Raw genomic sequence first — 20,750 nt, 5'->3', positions numbered from 1 at the left:
TGGCATTAGCCCTGGGCCACTTTTACTCAGCCTGGCCTGCCTGCTCCTCAGGGCACTAGTCAGCCTGGGGCCTGCTCTGAGCAGATCACTCTTTCCTGAGGCCCCAGCAGGTCAGGCATCCCCTCCAACCCAAGCTCCTCTCCTCCCTGAAGGCTGTGTGCACATTTCTTGACCCAAAAACAGGGGTTGATATTGGGGTTCCACCACACAGCAGCTTTGGGCAGGTGGCAGGCCTCAGTTTCTGCATCTATGAAATGGGCACAGGGCCACCTTCCTGGCAGGGTTATTGCCAGACTGGGTGGAGGAAAGGGTTTGGAAAGAATGCATGACAACACTGGTGTGAGGACCCTGCGTGCACCCACCAGAGGGGACGTAGTTATCATAAGGAGCCATGTAGTTCGAGGACTCGATGTCTGCGTATTTGACATCTCCTTTCATGTCCAGCATGGGCACATAGTCCACCGACTCATCCTTGCTCATGTCCATGTAGCCACCATCGCTCTCCCCAGGCAGTGACACGTGGCTGGGGGCAGAGGAGCATCACAGAGGCAGTAGCACAGGCTCTCCCCGCTCATCCCCCTCCTGCCCCTCTGCTCACCACTGGGGCCAGAAAGGCCCCGTCACTTATGCGTTTCTTCTCTCCCTCACTCAAGCATCCTCTACTCACAATCTGTCACAATACGAACGACCATGTAGTGAGCCCTTCCAGCCAACCTCAGACCCATCCTGAGCTGGGCACTGGGGCTGCCAAGATGATGATAAGACCTAGGTTGTGTCCTCAGAGAACTCATGCCTAGGGCAATTCCAGTACCCAAAGAAAGGGTCACAGGAAGGACACTGTCCAGCCATGAGGCCCTGCAAGTGGGCAGTGAATCACCTTAATGCCTCTGCCCGCAGCATCAGCTCTCCAGAGAGCTGTGGGACCAAGTACACATGTGTCTCTAGGGGGAGAAAAAAGACTGGAAGGAAACCAATCAAAATGTTGAAGAGAACATGGATGAATTTTAACGTCTTTTAATGCTATTCTTAACTGACTCTTGCCTCTGAAATAGACAAGTATTGCTTTTGCAATCAGCAAGAGAGAAAAGAAATGTTATTTTTGGACAACAAGAAGAAAGAGGATAGCTACCCTGGAGGCACTGGAGAGACTGCTGTGTGGAGGAGGGGGAAGGCTGCAGCAAGGGAGGAGTAGAGTGGAGAGCGCTACAGTGAGGGTCAACCTGGATCAGGAGGACCCCAGGTGCTCCCCATTGATGGAGAGACAATGATGTGTGTTTGGTGAGAGGTCGAAGGGGGTCACATCCGCGGAGTGCTCAGTGCAGGGCCTGCCACACCTCCTACAATCAGCAGGTGGCAGCTACCATCATCACCACTGTTATTGTCATGCCCACCTCTAGGGTGGCCGAGGGGGCCAGGCTGCAGGCTGGCTCTAGGAGCAGCTCTGCCCACCCTGGCCTCAACTTCCTGTCCTGGACAAGGAGGGGTGAGCAGGTGCTCCTCAGGGCTCCCCACCGACTCAGGCCCCAGCCTCCCTGCGGTACCTAGGCAGAGGGAGCCCAACAGGCAGGGCGTTGCTGTAGAGCTCGGCGCTGGGCGGGCGGCGCTTGTCCGAGCAGCGCTGCAGGAAGGTGTGCTTGTTGCGGTGCAGGTAGTCCACCAGGTCGCCGTAACGGCAGTACTCGGTAATGATGTAGATGGGTCCTGCAGAAGGACAGGCTCAGGGACAGTCCCAGGGCAGGGGGTGGGGCGGGGTCAGGCTTCCCGTCAGAGCCCTGAGGCTAACGACAGGCTGCATGTGGAACAGCAGACAGGCTCAGGCCCCAGGCAAACCTGGATTTTCCTGGCTGTGAGCAAGGCAGTCTCCCTGAGCCTTACTATCCTCATCTATCAAATGGGGCTAGTAATGCCCACCCCAAAGAATCTCATGAGTATTCATGAGATAATGCCTTTGGTTAGCTCAGCTCAGTGCTTGGCAAACTGCAAGCACAGGGTTAGCTGTTGTTGATGAAGCTGAAATTTGAGCCCAGGATATAAAGCAAACCAAGGCAACTGATTATTACCAGGTTACTGTTTAAATTCAAGCACAATGCATTGACTTGGCAGTTTGAAGATACTGGTGGAATCAAACATTTTGAAATGTGTGACCACTGCAGACAAAAATTGGTCTACGCACACAGTGTACTTCTGTATTTTGTTTTGGTTGCACAATACTGAGGAAAATCCCAAATCTCACAACAAGCAGCTGCAAATAGTGATAACTTTTTTTTTTTTTGCAGCCTAACTTGTAATCAGAGTTTCAAATAAACACACTCAGCTGGAGAGACCTTACTTATTCTACCTTCCGAGTGAAAGCAGCTCTGAGTGAGCAAGCCGGTTGGTGGTCTCCAGAGGAAGGGCTCATTTCAGTGTCTCATGAGCTGTTACTTATTACCCTTTTTAAAATCGACTGTGACAAGTTTTAAAGGTCAGAGGATTCCTTGATTTGGAAACTGCTAGGAATGGTAACCTGAAGAGTGCTTTGGTCTTGGAGGTGATGTGATTTTGTGACTTGCTAATCTGACACACATCTGGCTCTGTGAAGTGAGGGCACTGGACTGGGTAGGCACGGACCCTCCAGTGAGAGTGTCCTGTTGTCCTTGGACTGAGGAGGGGGCAGGGAGGGGCCAGGCCTTGGCCACTGGCACTTCCCAGAATCCTCTGGGAGTGGGTTGTACCTCCTTTAGTGCAGGCGCCCAGCAGGTTGACCACGTTCAGGTGGGGCCCAAGGTGACTCATGATCTTCAGCTCCGACATGAGGGCTTGCTTCTCACTGCTGCGGGCTGTGGCTGAGGGAGAGAGAGGACCTCAGGCCTGGCCCAGTCACGGAGGCCTCTCTGGAGCCTATTCTGGCTCCTCTGCCCCAGTCTGTGCTGTTAGACCCAGGTGGTCAAGGGTGGTGAGGACCCACAGGCAGGAGGAAGGAAAAAGGGTGGGCGGGGAGGCTCCTGGAGGAGGGGGCAGGGTGAGGAAGCCTCTTTCCCAAAGTAGAATCGGGAGTGCTGCTGGCTGTGGTATGCCTGTACTTCTGTGCCCAGAGAATCAGCACAAGGCCTGCTCTGGGAGTGCCTGAATGTGCGGGGGAGGTGGGGGTGAGGGGAGAGAGAGGCGGGGTCCCAGGACTCACATTTCAGCATCTTCACAGCCACTTTCATGGTAGCCTGAGAATGGCTCAGGCCGTGAGCCGTGGCCTCCACCACCTGCCCAAAGGCCCCGGAGCCCAGGGTGCGTCCTAGGAAAGAGATAATCTCTCAGCTGCTGACCCACGAAGAATCTCAACATGTATGCTTTCTGAGGCCAGGTTAGACATCCCTCAAGCTACCCTGGACTTAAGGTGTTTCTCCCATGAAGGCTCCTAAAATCACAGTGCTTTGCAGTCCTTCCTGGTCTCACCTAAGTCCTGCCTACTTTCTGGTCCCTCTTTAGTCCCTGGAAAACCTCTCCCCCAGAGGGGAGCACAGGTTCTCCGTACCCTCTCAGCCTCTCCAGCTGCACTAAGCACAGGCCTCGCACTCATTAATACTTCCTCTCTCTCCACAAAGGGGTTTCATCTCACAGCATCTCTGGATCATAGAACATAAAGGCTAGAGGGTCTCAAGGGGATCATCTTACCCCCCCATTGTACAGAGGGTAGGGCCTGAGGGCCAGAGAAGGCAAGACATCAGCCCTAGGTCTCAAGCCAATCATGGCAAGGCTGGGCCCAGATGTCAGACAGTGTTCCCACCAGCCTCAAGTCCCCAGACTGCCAATTGAGGCCTCCTTGGACTGACCAAGCACAAGCTGGTCCCGTGGCAGCTCCCAGGTGGAGTCGTAGGGCAGCTGCATAGGGTCCACATAGATGTACTCATGGCCATCAGAGCTCACAGATTCGATCACTTTCCATCGGATTTCATAGCGTGGCTTCTGCAGGATCAAGATCAGGGATGGATCATCAGAGGGGGACCACTAGGTCCAGCTCCTTATGAAACAGATGAGGCAAGAAAAACTGAAGCCCAGAAAAGATTATCTGAAGTCATACAGTAGATCTGAAGTCATACAGCAAGTTATCAATAGAGCCAAGGCCTTTATGGGCTCCATGGGAACAGATATAAGGAGGAGGTGGCAGAGAAGCAGCTGACAGCTGAGCAGCAGGCTCATCAGAACCTCCTCACCAGCTTCTCCCCAAACCCCAGTTGCTCCTCAGATGCGAGTAGAGGAGCACGTAGCCTTGGAAAGTGACACGAGGCAGGGACACTCTACTGGATGTGGATGGCCCCTCCCCATGCCGGGTCAGTCACAGTGGGAATCTCAGAAAGATATAACCTTAGAATGTTGAAATCACAGGATGCTGGAATCACAGGATTGGAATCTTAGAATGACAGAATCGAGTGCAGCAATCCTATGGAAGAATCGTGGAATGGGGAAACCACAGTACAGACCATCAAAATGACAGATTAGCGGGATTAGAATGCCTTTCAGTAGAATCCTAGGAGTGTGGGTGACAGTTGGAAGAATGCTGGAACCCAGGCAGTCCACCTTGAAGGTCTCGGGCCCTGTGGGTAGGCTGGACAGACCTGATGCCCGAGCAAGATGCTGGGTGGGGAGTGGGGTGCACTGCAGAGTCAGAGCACTCCAGATGGTCTGGACCAGGCCCTTGTGACTCCAGGCAGCTGGGGTTGGAGGTAGCTCAGACACCCCGCATCACTTTATGTCATTTTATCACCTGAGCTCCATGCTGGGCCCCAGACATGGCCAGATCCTGCAGCACTAGAGGATGGCAGAGGTCCATGCGAAAAAATGGTGTGCCACTCTGAACCCATTAGGCAAAGGCGGGGCTTACCTTCTGCCAGAGCATGATGAGGATAATGAGGGAGATGATCGTGAGGACCACCAAGGCCAGGATGGCCGAGATCACCACCACCTTGAAGGGCAGGGCTGGACGCAGAGATGAGAGATGCTTATGAACAAACAGGACATTTGGCAGCTCCCCTCCCTGCACTCTACCTCTGGTACCACAAAAACCTCTCTGCCCGTCCTGCCCAGAATGGAACCAGCCCCATCCCCGCTTTGGCCTATGATGTCAGACCTTTAGCCTTTCCCTTCTGGGCCACACCTCCAGCCTCACCCTAAATATTCCCTGCCCTACAGTAACTCCCCCTGGATCACCACTGGCCTCCATATCCCCTCAGCTCTTTCCAGGATCAGTCTGGCCTGTCTGCCACAGGTCCAGATTGAATACAAGCTCCTGAGAGCAGGGCTGTGGTTCACCTTTCTTCTGAATCTAGGCCCTCATGGGGCTTGTCACAGCTAGGACAGACACCAATGGATACAATAACTGAACTCCCATAGCCCGAGGCATACAGACTCCAGAAAGGAGCCTGTTTCCCCTCCCCACCCCCACCCACAGTGATGGCAATCGTAAAGCAGACTGAGGAAGGGGCCAGGCAACAGGTAATCATACAGGGCCAACTCTGGGCCCCCCAAGCTCTGAGTCTCCTCTACCCTCAAAGCCTCAGCCTCTTTGCTGCACATACCCACTTCTTCCCACTCCCTCCTCATTCAGCCAGACCCTCATCACCCTTGTCCTGCCCCTCTGGCCACCCATGAAGTTCCTTGGGAACTCCCTCCCTCCTCCCCTGTCCCCCACAGGCCCTTTTCTGCTCCCTAGAGAGCTCTAGGGAGCCTACATCTTCTAGGGAGCTATCTTTGAGCAAAAAGAGAGGACTTCACCCAGCCATGACAGTTTCCCCCTCAGATGGCACACAAAAGCTTTACTTCTGCCTTGCTCAGAGTTGGTCAGTAGGTGCCCACTTGCTCAGGAATATGAATGTATGTGTAGGAGTATGGATGAGGTAAGGCATTAAAACCTCCACCCATCCCACCACAGGGCAGGGGAAGGCAGGTCTGTGTAAAGAAGTATCTGCTTATACAAGCCCAAATACCTACCTAAGTGCCGGCGTAAGTATGTCCAAAACACCTTGTACAACCTTCATAGCTCTGCTCACACTGGCTTCTGGCTTCTCTTGTAGTCCCCTCCCCTTTACCTCCTCCCCCAACCCCTAAATACACACAAACTCTGTTCTCCAACCACGTTGATTTCTTTAATTGTTCTGAATTCACTTTGCCTCTGGGCTTTTAAACAGGCTATTCCCTCTTACTGGAGCACCATTCCTCACTAGGCTAACTCCTAATTGTCTTTCAGTTATTGGCCTAAAGCTTCATTTCACCAGGATACTTTTCTGAATCCCATAGATGGGGATGGAGCCCCTTCTCCCTCCAGGCTTTCCCCCCAGAAGCTGACCCTCACAGTGAGGCTGCCTAGTTCCTTGTCTGCATTCTTTCTGGACCATGGGCACTAGGAGGACAGGCAGGGCTGGGCTTTCTCCAGAGAGAAGCTGAGACCCTGTGACTATTTACTGGATGAGGAAACGGGTGCATAAATGAAGTTTATGCATACAGGTCCATGTACGCACTGGGACTGGCAGGTAGCAAAAGCATCTGGGCACCATAGTGACTGTTCACATGGGTGAGAATTATGCATGGATGTGTACCTACTACCAGACATGCAAGGCACAGCAAGCATATATGTGGGGGATTGGGTTGCACACTTTCACTGAAAGGTGTGCTGCATCTCCATGCTTACAGACATGCATTATGCCATATGTGCACGCTGCACATAGGTTGTATATGCACTGTTTGCCACTTATATGGGGATTGTGTACCACATATACACACCTACAGACATACACTTGTGGGTTTACATATCTGCCCAGGGATTGGGATGCTCATGTATGTGGTTTACAAACATATACTTACTGGGTTTACACCCACAAATATGCTTGTGTGCATGCTTACAGACACATGCTCAAGCTTTATGCATGTATGTGAGGATGAGACATTCTTCACTACCTGCTTTACAAATCTACACCTGGAGGGTTTACACCCGTGTCCATGGATCAGGCATGCTCAAGTACACATATATACAATGTACATACATAAGGAGATACAGTTGTTCGTAGTCATGGTTTACACACGTACACTCGTGGATGTACACACGTGTGCCAATATTGTGCTGTTGTGTAAGCGCATAGGAACATACACTCGCAGCGCTCCTGAGTGCCCTGGCCCTGCCAACTCTGGCCTGCCATGGGCATACAGACACAGACCCAAGTATAGCAGGGTGGAAGTGGAGGTGAGGGGTCGTCAAGGGGCCACAGAGGACGGAGGACTCACAATGTGGCACCACGGTGACCTCCTGCACGTCGTAGCCCAGCAGGTTGTGCAGCGTGCAGCGCACGGACAGCGGCTGATCCACATGGCGCAGGCGCAGTGTGCTCACCACCTCGAACTCCTGCTCCTCCGCCCAGTACGTCACATTCGTCTCTAGCTGGCTCTCCTCCTCGGAACTGTTCCCCAGCGGCGTGGGCGGCAGCTCCCGCGGACACCTGCCGAGAACCGGCCAGGTCGACTTCCAGTCCCTTCCCACCCTATGCGGGCGAGAAAACTGAGGCCATAAGCAGGCAGCGCCACTGTGTGGTGCTGGAAGGAAGCCGGGCCTGTCTAGTTCTTTTTCCCACTGCCTGCTCCTTAGTGGGTTCCTCATGTGATCTCTCGACTGACCAGCAGGGGCGCTCCTACCCTAGAATTGGGAACCCCGGATTGCAAAATCCGCTCCCTTCGTTTGACCCTCAGGGTCAAGGTAAGGAAAAGCGACAGTTTAGGTCATGCAGAGCATCTCCAAGAAGCCACGTCTTCTAGACTATGGCTCTAGCCTGGAACAGTGTTCCCAGAGGAAGGTTCCAGACTAGATGACTTTCACTGAGTCCATCTAGTTAGCTGTGGGTACCTTGGGAAACGGAGGCTTGGGGGTCTGCTCACCTTTTGAGGTCACTGCAGGTAGACCAGGTGAGGTGTGGCTGGGGCATGCCCCGGCCGCGACAACGAACTGTCTGCTCCCCATTGGCAGGGTGGCTCTCGCTCAGCTCCAGCACACGGACAGGCACTGCGTGGAAAGGGAGCAGGCAGAGAGGTGGAGAGGTCAGAATAGACAGTGAGCAAGGCCCTCAGGGAAGGCTTGTTCCAGAGTCTCCCCTGAGGGAGGGGGAGGGGAACTGCAGACTGCAGGTGAGCATTAAATACCAGGACTCACCGTGTGAAAACTGACAGATTCCCCTTCTGGGTACTTCAAAGGCAATGCCTGTAGGGTGCTAGTCTGTCTTTAACACCTAAGATTTTCTAATCTTCCCTTTTAACAAAGAGAGGGCAAGCCTCGGATCAGAGTCCTGGACCAGCAAGAACATGGAGCCAAGATTTAATAGCATTTTTTTTGTTGTTTTCTCAGAGTTTATTTTAGTGGTTGCTTTATATTTATGACATGTGATGCTGATTTTCCATCTACAATGGAGATGTTCAATTTTCAGTCAAAATAAATTTATTTTTAGGAAGTTAGTCCACAAAACATTAAGTCATTATCGTGTCATTTCTCTGCTCAAAACCCTGCAGTGGCTTTTCATTTCAGTCACAGTAAAAGCCAAACTCCATAGTGTAGCCCATGAGGGCCTAGACTATCTATCCTCCCATGGGCCCCCAACTGCCAACCTCAGCTCTGATCTCATCTCCCACCGTTCAAGGTCATCTCTGACCTCATCTGCACCGCTTATCTCTCACTCTATTCTGGCCACACAAGCCTTTCAATGTTGCCTTCATACTGCCTGGTGTGCCCTTTTCCCAAATAGCCACTTGGCTAATGCCCTCACCTTCTCCAAGTCTTCACACAAATGTCATTTCCATGCAGTCAACCCTGATTATGCTATTGAAACTGTAGCTTTCCCTACTCCCTAGTCTGCAGGACTCTCTATCCTCCTTACCTAGCTTTTATTGTTTTCTTTCACAGCACTTGTTTGCACCTGGCTTGCTGGGTTTTTCCCCCACTACTGAATGTTTTTCTTCCTCCCACTAAGATGCAAGCTATACAATGGCAGGGCCTCAAGAACCTTGAATGGACTGGCATAGTGTAGCTGCTAATAAATATCTAATTAGTAGTATAGTGTAAGTGGTGTGTGAGAAGGAAACATCATGGCACTGGGACATGAATGCCTGAGGTTTTGCAAACACCAGTCTAGTGCAATGACTTTCTTTTAAAGCTGGGGAAACTGAAGCCCAAAGAGGAGATGTGCATACAGCAGTGGTCAGTGTTGGAGCCTGGTCTAGAATCCAGCCCTCTGAGTCCTGGACTCCCTCTTCTGCTCCTCCTCTGGGTGGATGGCCAGTGTAGGAATGGAGAGAGAATAGAGGTGGGAGGGTCAGGGGAAGGAAAGCAGGGGGAAGGCTCCTCACCATTGACCTGCAGCTGGAAGGAGAGCTGGGCTTCAGCATCCTCATGGAAGGCCCGCATGGTGTAGTAGCCAGCCTCAGCCACCTTCACCCGCACCAGTGTCAGCTCTGACACATACCTGAGGAGGACAGGCCAGGGGACCAGCTGTCAGAGCTGGGAGAACTCTTACAAGCCCCCACCTTTCTTGTAAAGATAAGAAAAACAAGACCCAGGGAGTAGAAGGGGATTGCCAAGGTCACATGGCTGTCAGTAGCCGTGCCAGGACTTTTGGATCCCCACCCATAGGCAGCTCCAGTGAGCCAAGAGGGAGGGTTAGGAGGATTGGGGTGGAGGGCATGGTGAAGGGGAAGCACTATGTCTGTTCCTCCGCATTTCATCCCTTTCAGAAAGGCCTGAACTGCCTTATTCTAACATACAGCACCTCAGGTCGGCCTCAGGGCCACATTCTTGCATAGGTGGCAGTGGCCTGCCTGGCCCTCTTCCCTAGCCATCCTGTCTTTTTCTCCAGGGCTGCTTCCTGCTGGCTCCACCCATCACAAGGACAACTAAACATCTGGGTGGTCATCTGACCAGCATCTGTTTTCCCTTCTAGAGAGGAAACTCTAGGAAGGATGGAACTGTCTGGTTCTATTCTAGGCAGTGCCCCCAGTGCCTGGCAACGTGGCCTGGCAGGGTGCCTGTCACGTAGTAGGTTCTCAGGAAAGATGGGCCTCGATAGGTCTTAAGGCTGTGGGCTGCCTGGCGGCTGCAGAGAACAATAACTATAATAGAGTGGACAGGTGGCTGCTCACCGAGTCTCAGACACATTGCGTGTGGACAGCACGATCTCGCCGGCGCTGGAGTCACCCAGGGTTCGGTTGTCTTTGAACCACATGACAGTGGGTGGCGGGTAGGCCTCAAACACCACCTGCAGTGTCCGGCTGCGGTGGAGCTCGGCGAATTGTACAGGGTCCAGCTCTCCCAGCAGGCGCACATAGCCGTTCTCTGCAAGGGGCAGCCGTCTGGGGTGGGGCTGTGCCCTGAAGCAATGGGGCAGCACCTCCTTGGGGCGGGGCTCCTGGGGCGGGGCATCAGCTGTACACCCAAGGAGCCCAGCATACTGGAGGCGGGCTTCAGGCTTTAGGAACTGAACCTGAGCCTGGGGATTTAGGTTGGGACTGGGATGGACTGGAGCAGGAACCAAATTTGAGTCTGATATTGGTTTGGGGGCAGGGTTCAAGATTGGGACTAGAGTTGCAGTGCTCTTTAGGTGTGTTCTGTCTCATGATTGTGGCTGAGATGAGTTATAGCCTGCTTCAATTTGGGGATGGGGCGGCCTGGGGCTGGAACGGCAGTAGGGATTTAGAAATTGGGTTGATGCTAGGGTTCTGGCTAGCTGGGAAGTCTAGGTTGGGATTAGGACTGGATTTGGAGCTGATACTGTGCTTTGGTTGGGTTGATCCTGGAAATGGGGCTTTGGTGGGCACTGAGGCTTGAGCTGGATTAGAACATGGCTGACAGTACCCCAGGGCTGTGACAAGGTCTGGGTCCAGTTCAGAATGAAGGCTGGGGCTAAGCTCAAGGCACTCACCGACCACGGTGACATTGATAGCCTTTTCATCACGATGGTCGCTCACGCTTTCTGATACATTGCAGATGTAGGTCCCTGAGTCTCCTAGCTCAGCACTGGGGATGTGCAGGATAGAACGTATGTGGGGCATTTCAAAGAGGAAGTCAGTCACTGGCTCCACCAGGCGCCCACTCTGTAGAGACAGTTGGGGCAAGCCCCCCACATTAGAAAAGGTCCAGGAAGTCAGGCTATAAGCTGAAATATCCATCCCTGCCTGACCCTTCCTCTAACCTGTGGCCTGGCATTACCTCCATGCGTGGGTATGTCCACTCGAAGTTGACCACCTCATTCCCGGTCACAATGCACATGATGGTGATATTCTCCCCTTGGCGGACCACAGTCTGCACTGCATTCACTGAGACATTGATGGATGACACTGGTGGAAAGAGATTGGCTTAGGGCTGAAGAAGTCACCACCAACATCAGCTTAGGGATGGGGTCAGGGTCCACAGAAGGAGGGCATGACTGGTGTGTGGAAGATTCATTGTTTTGACAAATATTTATTAAATACCTACTATATGCCAAGTACTATTCTAGACACTAGGGCTTTAGCAGGAAATACAACAGACAAAATTCCTGTCCTCATGAAACTGACATTCTAGAATGTTTTGAAATCAAAGTACTCTCTGGGCACCTAAGTACAAAAGAAACTTACTGAGCACAACCAGGTACTCGCCATCTTTTATTTAATCTTCATAATAATCCCCCTAGATAAATGGTCTGTATTATCCCTATTTTACAGAGGAAGAAGCAGACTCGGAGAGATTATTTGTCTTGTGCAAAGTCACTCAGATGGGAAGTGCAGAGCTGGGACTCAAACCCCACTGGCTGAAAGCCTGTGACTTTGCCTACCACAGTATATACAGCCCAGCTCCACCACTAATGCTTCCCATGACCTTCGGCACACTTCATCCTCTTTCTGAGCCTCAGTTTTCTCATCTGTAAAATAGGGAAACACACCTGCCTTCCATAGCTGTAGTGAGAATCCAGTGAAAATGGAATTGCACACTTGATAATCTGAAAAGGTCTTTCCCTCTGTGGAGGGTCATACTTGCCTCGGCTGAGCACCAGGCCAGAAAGGGGGCTCACCCTGGAGGCTGTAGACATGGTAGGCATCGGAATCCACCTCCCTGTCCCCGATGGTGGTTTTGCAGATGTAGGTCTTGTCCTCAAAGGTACCAGAGAAGCCACGCTGAGGGTCATAGGCTATGGGCAGGGGGACATCCACCTTCTTCTCGTGCAGCATCACCACCAGCCTCGGATCCGTCACTCGGCATGGAATTGTGGTCTCAGTTATTTCCGTGAGAAAGATGAATAGCTCCTCAGGGTCGACAGGGAGGAAGCCCACAGAAGGATCTGCCAGAGGCAGGGCCAAGAATGTGAGTCAGAGGAGCTGGGTTTCTGGCTCTTCCCTGATTTGCTCTGTCACCTTGAACAAGTCTCTTCCCTCTCTGCCCCTCAGTCTACCTTCTACAGAAGAAGCATGCTCTCAGGGTCCCTTCTAGGTTTAGCATTTGATATGGACAGCATCAGCCTGAGAAAGAAGATAAGTCACAAGCTGAAGGACAGCTGGTACCTGGAGCTTGGAAAATGGGAAGATGGGATGTGGAGGCCAAGGGGGTGCATATTGGAACCAGCAGAGAATGCAGCATCCTTGGGAACCAGGAATGGGGTGGGCTGGCAGACAGCAGACGAATATCTAGACCCAGGGGTGGGAGTGGACATACTCCTGGACTGAGCCAGGCTGGATTCCCTGATTCATCTGCATTTCTGAGATGGCTATGTTTCACCATCTCAGTAAAGCGCTCTCTGAGCTTCCCCCAGATGCCTGCAGCTGAGAAGGGCAGGAGAGGAGAAGTGCACTGGCCAGGGATCCTCACCTGGTACAAAGATGTAGAGCCGTTTTCGCTCACTGGCCTCCAGCCCATGGGAGCGTTTGTAGCCACAGAAGTATTCTCCTGTGTCTAGTCCAGTGACGTTGACCAGTGTCAGCACGCTGGAGAATGTGCCATCCTGGGTCTCGGTCATTTCCTGGGGGGGTTTCTGGGACATCCGTTCCCACACAACTGGAGCTGGGCCCGAGCAGGTCAGGACAAAGGTGCTGGAGAGGTTGAGGACAAGTTCTGGCCCCGGGGGTATGATGGCCAGGCCCCAGGAGGCCTGTGGTCCCAGCAGAAACAGCAGGGGCAGCAATAGCACCCGGCCTTTGGGAGAGGAGGCATCAGACGTCAGGGCACAAGAGCAATAGCACCTCTTTCCATAGCTGACCCTGAGGAACACACCTCCCTAATCCACAGAAAACAGAGACTGGAACCCATGGCTCTGAGACCTGTTTGCCCAGGGTCTAGTCCCCAGGGACTCCTGGCCTCCTGCTCTCGGTGCCTAGAGACCCCCAGCCTTGCAGTCCTTCTGCAGTGCGGCATTCAGGCTGCAGGCATGTTCTCTCAAAGACATCAGGAAATCCTTGGGAAGCAATTCCCAGGCCCCCAGTTCCTGCATTACTTCCCAGGTCACTTTCTGAGCCTCTTCTCTGCAGCTGCCCCAGTTGCCCAGGTTGTACCCAAAGCCCAGAGATGGCCCTGCTTGGGGAGGTGTTGGCCAACATAGTCCAGAGTGGGGCAGATCAGGTCAGGAAAGAGACTGAGGCCCCTGGAGGCTGAAGGGTGCTGGGGATGTCGAGTGATTGGTTTTCCCTCTGCTTGCTGATGCCCTGGGGAAGGATGCTGTAGGCCTTGTGCCCAGCCTCAGCAGCTGAAAACCCTGGAGGTGAAAATAAGCACCCATTTAGATGGATGGGTGCTCAGCCAGTGGGTCAGTCATCCTTGGGTGAACCTTTGGCTGGCCACTGATTGCCTAGTCAGCATTGATTGCTTGAAAAAGCCCACCCAGACTTGGGAGCTCACAGCCAATGAGGGGTCCATGAATAGGAGGGGAGTCCCTCACCAGAACCAGACAGGCCAGACTGATACCAGTAAGTGCTGATAAGAGATGGGAGACCAGAGTGACTGTTAGGGAAGAGGGTGGGGACAGTTGGTGAGGGGACATGGAGTATGGAGGGCCAAACCAAGAATTTGAGCTGATGGCTCTGGACAGGCAGAGGTCCACTGAAGTTTCTGAGCTGAGGGGTGGACAGTGGAAGGAGGCCTCCACTGAGACCCACTAGAAAGGCAGGGAACTGAAGCTCAAGAGCAGAGCAGCGCCCCTGGGCTCCCAGGTCCTGGTGCTAGCATAAGCCACCCTGCCAGCTTCAGGGTCCTACCTAGAGGTTCCCCAGGGCCCCCTATCCCTGCCCAAGCCTACCTACCTTTGAGGACAACAGCTTGCATGGCGCTCGGAAGCCACATGGTATCCTGCAAAGGTAAACAGGAGTCAGGGCTCAGAGTAGCCAGAGGCAGTGCCACAGCCCATCTTTGCCCTGGGTCCTGTAGAGTAAGCCCCAGCTTGAGCCACCCAGCCCCTGGATCCATTAGGCTAAAGTCAAAGACTACCCATACTCCACACCAAGAGGGCACTCATGCCCAAGGGGCTCCTTCCCCTGAATTGGGCCAAGTCTCGGGGTGCCTGGACCTTACTTTGACTCTGCCTCTACTTCTTTGATGGTCTTGACTGAACCCCCCGCTTCTCCTTGGGTATGTATGGTGGGGGTGGGGTCTTGGCCTGGATGGTGTTCAGGGGCCCACCGGCTCTAACAGCCTGTCCTCCGGGTGACAGTTCCAATACCAGGCTCTTATCTGCCAGGACAAATATTTAGGAAAGTGTGATGAAAGGCCTGAGGGAGAGGGAGGGGGTGAGCCAGAACCCAGAGAACTCCCACAGTTCCACAAGCACAACAGGAAATGGAGGCGGCTATGGGAAGGGAAGCGGGGGAGTGGGGCTGTGGAATGTGGGGGGCACCCCCCACGCCTGGCCCCCTTAACTCAGCCCCAGGCTGCACAGGGAGGCCCAGGGGGAGGGGCCAGGGGCTGGACTCAGAGGAGGCCTCACCACACAGCACAGCATCCTTGCAAACTACTGAATCCAAGCCCCTCACCCCCACCTTCAGTATCCAGATGGGGAGAATGAGGCTTTAAGAGGGGAAGAAGTTTGCCCAGGGTTACATGGCAGAGCTTGTTCTGGAGGGAGACAAAGTGACCGGAACGATAGGGGTAGAAAGACAAAGACTCAGAGATACAGACAGGAATCACCCAGTGATGGAGGCAGAAAGAGAAGCAGGGACACAGAGGGAGACAGATCGGACTATATGGGTCTTCACCCTCTCCCTGCCCTTGGCAGCCCCATCCGAGGATCCAAAATAACCAGCAATACCCAGGTTTGCAAAGTTCTGACCGCAGTATCAACAGGAAGGAGGCCAGAAGTGGGTGGGGGTCTTAGGGCAAGAAATGTGGGAGAGACCAGGTGATAAGGAGACAAGAAAGCCTGGTGCCTTCCCTGAGTGGCTGCCCAGCCTGGCCTGGCTCCTAAGCCCATGCCAGATTGCTCCACTCCACCCTCATCTCATCCCTTTTAGTTTGCAATCCAGGGCTAGGATGTGAGTCTAAGCTCCAGCAGGGCTACATCCTGCACCATCACATTTCAGTGGCCTCTGTCTCCAGCTCCCAAAACACAGGACGATGGCAAGTGGCTCACTTGCAGGGCTGTGTTTACACATTCAGCATGAGACACAGGCAAGGGCCTGGACTGGGGACCACTGGTCTCAGCTGTCTGCTCAGCACCCTAAGAACTCCCTGAATAAATCTGCTCTCCTCTTCAGACCAGCCTTCCTGAGAGCCCCCTCCCCTCTGCCAAATGCCTTAGACTCAAAGCCCAGCCATGCTGAGGCCGCATCCCCAGCGCCCCCCGCCCACCCCTCCTGCCGCAGCCCTCCAGCTGGTTGCCAGACCTCTTCCGGCAGGACGAAGCAGCGCCACAGTGGAGCCAGCAGCCCCCACAGAGGCCTATCTGCCCCTTAGTGGGTGCCTCTCTGGATCCCCCCTTCCTGCTAGAGATCTCAGCCAAAGAAAATCATTAGCAGTGGAGGCTGGGGGAAGGGGTCATTTCAGCCTCCTTGCCCATCCCCTCCCCACCTCTCTGGCTGGCCACACTGTTTATTATTCTAAAGGAGGAATTTGGTCGGCTGGCCTGGAGATGGGAGGTCATGACAACTAGGACTGGCCTGGCTCTGGAAGGCTGTGTACTAGGCCCCTGGGTGAGCAGCCCTCGACCCTGGCTCCTCTCTGCTAGACTTGGGGCTCAGGGGGATTAGAGTCCCTGAGGCTCTGAGCTGGGAGGGGCCTTCTTGAACAGGCAGCAGAGACCTACAGACAGACTGTCATGGCCCAGTCACATCAAAAAGGCAGAATCAGGCTGCAGAGAGAGGATGGGATAGGCAAAGGAGCTCAGGGAAAGTGGAGACACCTTAGGGAGAGTATAGATAACCAGGGATCTTGAACTGGCTTCTCCCTCCATGAAATGAGCATTTCACATGGGACTTCAGACCTACCGTGAGACTGAGCCTCCAGCCCTCTCTGGGAGTCAGTTTCCCCTTCCATACAGGGAAAGGTTTGGATGGATCATCTCAGAGAGCCAGCCTTGCTCTAACACTGCCAGAGAGAAGGTTCTAGTCACTATTATTCTTGCCGGGGTGGCCTGGGGACATGGGGTTGTTGATGAGAGGAAAGGCAACATTCCTGAGGCTGGAGCAAAATGAGCATCCATAACCCATTTTCATTCCATGGATTCACTTCCCTAACCATTTGGTCCCAGATTTGCTGTGTGTACTTTGACAAATTCTTTCCCTCTCTGGGCTTCTGTTTTTCAGGTGACTTCCAGACAAATAAACAGGTAATATGGCCCTCTGGAGGTGACAGTGGAAGTGTGGCATGGGCAACAAGCTGGTGGATTGGGAAGAACCAGAATGGGGACTGGGACCCAACCTCCTGGGCCATCTTGGATGACTCCTTGACACCTCCAGTTGTCTACCCAATGCCTACAGACTTCTGTGCTTCCCAGAGGTTGTATATTTGCAGCCAACCCCAGAAAGGCCCAGGTGGCTAAAATAGGGGAAGAGGGCTTGCCTGTGACCACTTCTCTTCTTCAGGGGCAAGACTGCTTTCCAGGGAGGAGCCACCTGGGACAAAGTGGATGTCATAGGGAGGAGGAATCCCCTTCCTACCACACTCTCCTGCCTCAGAAGGCCCTTGGAGCACAGAGAGGGAGGGGACCCTCAGAGATCTCCCCTTTGTTTGTGAGGCGAGTGCTGTGTGGGACGTTCTCATGAGTCTTCCTATTTTGGCTCGGTTGGGGGTACAGAGATCCACAGATGGGATAATTGCCCAGCTCCTCACAGTGAGTCAGAGGTACCCCCTCAGTCCAGGGTATGACCTCAAGTCCAGAGGAACAAGTGTGCTTGAGGATTCCTCCTCAGAGCCTCAGCCCTGCTCATACAAGCCTCCACTCCTTTCCCACCGCCTTAATCTAAATAAATCCAGTCCATCTTGGCCACATCCGCTAGCAGCAGCTTCCCTCCCTCGGGGTCCCAAGGCTCCCACGACACAGGCAGGCTGGGGAGGGGGGCCCGCACTGCTGCCAGTGGGGGAGGCTCACACACGGAGAGCACGTGCACACAGCACAGGCTCCTGCCTACGCGCTCGCTCACACACTGCTCTGAAATACAGGGCAGCGGGCCCTGTGTGTGCCCAGCCCGCACGCTGGCATCAGACATGCGCAAGCCCACACGTGCATGCATGCAGCTCCATCGCGCCTGCAGCACCACCTCGGGGCTCTCCCACGTGCCCATGTGAGGTGCACACATGCAGGTTAAATCACACGTGTACTTAGCACAAGCAAAGCTATGCACATACAACACACATAGAGCATGTGCCCATGGGACCCCAAAGTCACCTGAACACACATGCACACGTGGGCACAGACAAGACACAAAGTCAGCGTGTGCTGTGCACTTACTGTGCCAGGTACTATCCTGAGCACTTGACATAGACTGACTCACTTGCTCCTCAGACAACACTATGAGGTAGATAGATACAAGGATCACCCTGTTTTAGATGGGGAAACTGAGGCAGGGAGTGCTTATTTACTTGCCTAAGAGCACAGAGCAGAGACTGAGCCGAGGTAGATGGCTCTGCCACCACTACTGTGTTTACTGGGCTTGGCTGTTCCAACGTCAGTGGGGACTGGTGGAAACAGACAGGACTGAGATTTAGCCAGCCCAGAATGACAGGACGTGGTGACTGGATGTAGAGGGGCTGGAGAAAGAGGTGTCCTAAATGAGCCCCACTCCTATTTCTGGCTTGGAGTACTTAGGGGGCAGGACTGTGTCTGTGCTGGAGGCACAATATCTTTTTCTGAGATGAGAATGAGGCAGAACAGAAGGAGTGGGAGCTGGCCCTGAGCTGGTTTTAGGATTTGGAGGGGATGTGGGTACCTGAGGGGGCAGGGGGACACCCAGTCTGGAGGCAAGGATCAGGCTGGGCAGAAATAGCAGTGAGGTGGGGATGGGAGGAAGCCCTGCTTCACAGAGGAGGGGTGCTTGAGGCCTGCAGTCTCGGGCCAGGGATGCTCTGAATAAACAAGATGCCAGAGGGAGGGGGAGGCCTGGCCTTGGGGTCACGGGGTTAGAGTCTTGGAATGTCAGAGCTCTGAGGCCCTCAGGGACCATCTATCTGATCCAACCCTCTTCCTGTGCACCACTGTGCAGACGGGAAAACTGAGGCTTGGAGAAGGACAGGGACCAGTGTCAGGGTTTTGACCTAGCAGGCCGGGTTCAGGGGGCTAGTGGGGTGCTGTAGTTCATCTGCCTGGGCAGCCCCTGCCTCCAGCCCTGGTTTTGATGTGAGGCTGGTGGTTCAAGGCCCAGGGTTTGAACAACAGTTGCTGTCCACTCCCTCCCGACAGGATACTGCCCCCGCCCACCACACACAGACCTTTATATCACTTTCCCGGCCTTGTCCCAGTCAGACAGGGATTAGAAACAGACTCAGAGGAGGCGACTTGCTAAGTTGCTGTCAGAAGTGGGATGCAGACTCCAGTCTCCTGCCTGGTGTTCTGGTCCTCCCTCCTGCACACCACGGACACTTCACAGCCCCAGACACAAACTTCAGGGGCAGATCCCCGGCTGAGAGGAGGGGATATGGGTCCTAGCCCAGCTCTGTCACCTGCTTGTACAGTCCTGCGCCTCTCTGAGCCTCAGTTTCCCCATCTGTACATGGGGTGGGCAGGGCTGTCCTGAGAACACTGCTGGGGCTGACACGGGTGACTCTCAGGACCCTGCTCTGGAAGTAGCCATGCTGAGTTGAAATGCTGGGATGGGGGTAGGGTGCTGGGGAGCGGCCCTGGCCAGGATGTCATGACTCAGCTCAAAGAAGGCAGCCAGCTCCAGGCCTGGGAGTGTGTGGGGGCAAGAGGGATCTGGAGCCAAAGCCTGAGTCCTCCCGCCAGCAGCTGGGGGAGTATGAGAGTGATGGCAGAGGGTGTGGCTCTGTGGGCTCACTCCAAGTGGGCTGAGCTGTAGGTGCCATCTTGAAGCATGGGTAGGGAACCCCATCCTGGGAGCCAGGAAGGAGAGCAGGGTCCGTTGGGTTGGGAGATAGTTATGGGCAGGGGTTAGAAAGCTAGAACTCAGCTGAGGTTGTGGAGCTTTCACCTGAGGTTGAGGGCATGTCGATCCAATGCCCCTTCTGCTGCTGAAGGTCAGCATTCCACCCTACACACTGAACCTCCCCACAAACCTCAGGATCATGTGGAGACCAGAGAGGGTGAGCAACCCGACCTGAGTCACAGTGATGCCAATCACCCAGGCCCAGTTCCCTGCCTTGCTGCTTCTAGACCCAGGGGACCTTTCTGTTTTCCAGGTATCTACGAGGTCCTCCAAGCAAAGCAGCAGAAATCAGCTAAGTTGGGGCCTGGAATGGGGTCCAGCTGTTCTGGAAGTCCGTGTGGGATGAAAGGACAGTGCCAGTTCCATGGAACATCACTCTGATGGCCCTACCCCACCCCCTCCAGCACAAGCTCGGTGACCTCTGGCTACCCCATGGTACCACATCGCCTCTAGTCTGAGCCTTCCTGCCTGTTCTCATCCCCTGACCAGAGCAACCTTCCTGAAATCCCCACCCAACCATGTCCTTCCCTGGTGCCTCCACGGCTCTCCATCCACCCTACATAAAAGCTGGCTTCTTAGCCCAGCCTGTAAGAACCTTCACTCCCTGCCCTGCTGACAGACAGCTCATCACCATGGAGGGGGCAGGATGCTGTCCTTCCAGCTCCCTAGGGGCCCAAGTGAGGCCCCCATGCTCTTGTCACTCACTCTGTTCTTCTCTCCCCAGGAGGCCTCCCCAGGGACACAATGGAAAGAAATGACCTCTTTTCTGGAAGTTCAAAATAAAACGAAACATCTGTCTGGATTGGAGCCAGGCTGATAAAACATGGACTGATCCCTCCCAGTCCGAGCCCTCTCTCCTGCCACACACCCCTCACCCGCCGCAGAGTAGCAGCAGGCGCTTGGAGGTAGGGGGAGCAGCCCTAGTTACTTGGAACAGTTCGTGGGAAAGCGCTCAGTGTGTGCCTCGCGGCCACTGGGGGCCCAGGGGAGGGGGTCTGGGTCCCCACACAGGCTGGGAACCGGCCTGAGAAGGAGGTCAGAGAGGGAGGGAGGCCCGCCACATACCCTTGTCCACCCGCCCGCCAAGCAAACGCTTCCTGCCTCCTCCGGCGCCTCACTGGCCTCCCTGCTCGTCCCCACGGCCACCCCCTGGGCCATTGTGGCCTGGCTCTGCCCAGGTCCAGTGGATCCCTGGATTA

General features: G+C 54.2%; 1 protein-coding gene across 6 annotated transcripts in view; it reads right to left on the bottom strand.

Moving 5' to 3' along the window:
- PDGFRB (platelet derived growth factor receptor beta) overlaps nt 1-20,750 on the bottom strand; it is a 37,618-nt gene that overhangs the window by 7,129 nt on the left and 9,739 nt on the right. For 2 of the 6 annotated variants that reach the window (XM_027545969.1, XM_027545970.1), the window contains 15 exons: nt 14,263-14,308; nt 12,839-13,162; nt 12,048-12,314; nt 11,207-11,334; nt 10,920-11,091; nt 10,141-10,333; nt 9,352-9,467; nt 7,894-8,017; nt 7,249-7,460; nt 4,856-4,950; nt 3,807-3,939; nt 3,164-3,268; nt 2,715-2,825; nt 1,542-1,701; nt 363-523 (listed from right to left, as the gene is read on the bottom strand). In XM_027545969.1, the coding sequence (XP_027401770.1) occupies nt 363-523; nt 1,542-1,701; nt 2,715-2,825; nt 3,164-3,268; nt 3,807-3,939; nt 4,856-4,950; nt 7,249-7,460; nt 7,894-8,017; nt 9,352-9,467; nt 10,141-10,333; nt 10,920-11,091; nt 11,207-11,334; nt 12,048-12,314; nt 12,839-13,162; nt 14,263-14,308 (2,347 nt within the window). Of the gene's footprint in view, nt 1-362; nt 524-1,541; nt 1,702-2,714; nt 2,826-3,163; nt 3,269-3,806; nt 3,940-4,855; nt 4,951-7,248; nt 7,503-7,893; nt 8,018-9,351; nt 9,468-10,140; nt 10,334-10,919; nt 11,092-11,206; nt 11,335-12,013; nt 12,315-12,838; nt 13,163-14,262; nt 14,309-16,437; nt 16,538-20,750 lie in introns of those variants that run through there. The other 4 variants (XM_027545966.1, XM_027545967.1, XM_027545968.1 and 1 more) reach the window with 3 other exon arrangements.

Source organism: Bos indicus x Bos taurus, chromosome 7 (assembly GCF_003369695.1).
Source record: "Bos indicus x Bos taurus breed Angus x Brahman F1 hybrid chromosome 7, Bos_hybrid_MaternalHap_v2.0, whole genome shotgun sequence".
In the NCBI taxonomy this organism is placed as follows: Eukaryota; Metazoa; Chordata; class Mammalia; order Artiodactyla; family Bovidae; genus Bos; species Bos indicus x Bos taurus.
The sequence above is the reverse complement of the archived record's forward strand: the minus strand, read 5'-3'. Positions and strand labels throughout refer to the sequence as shown.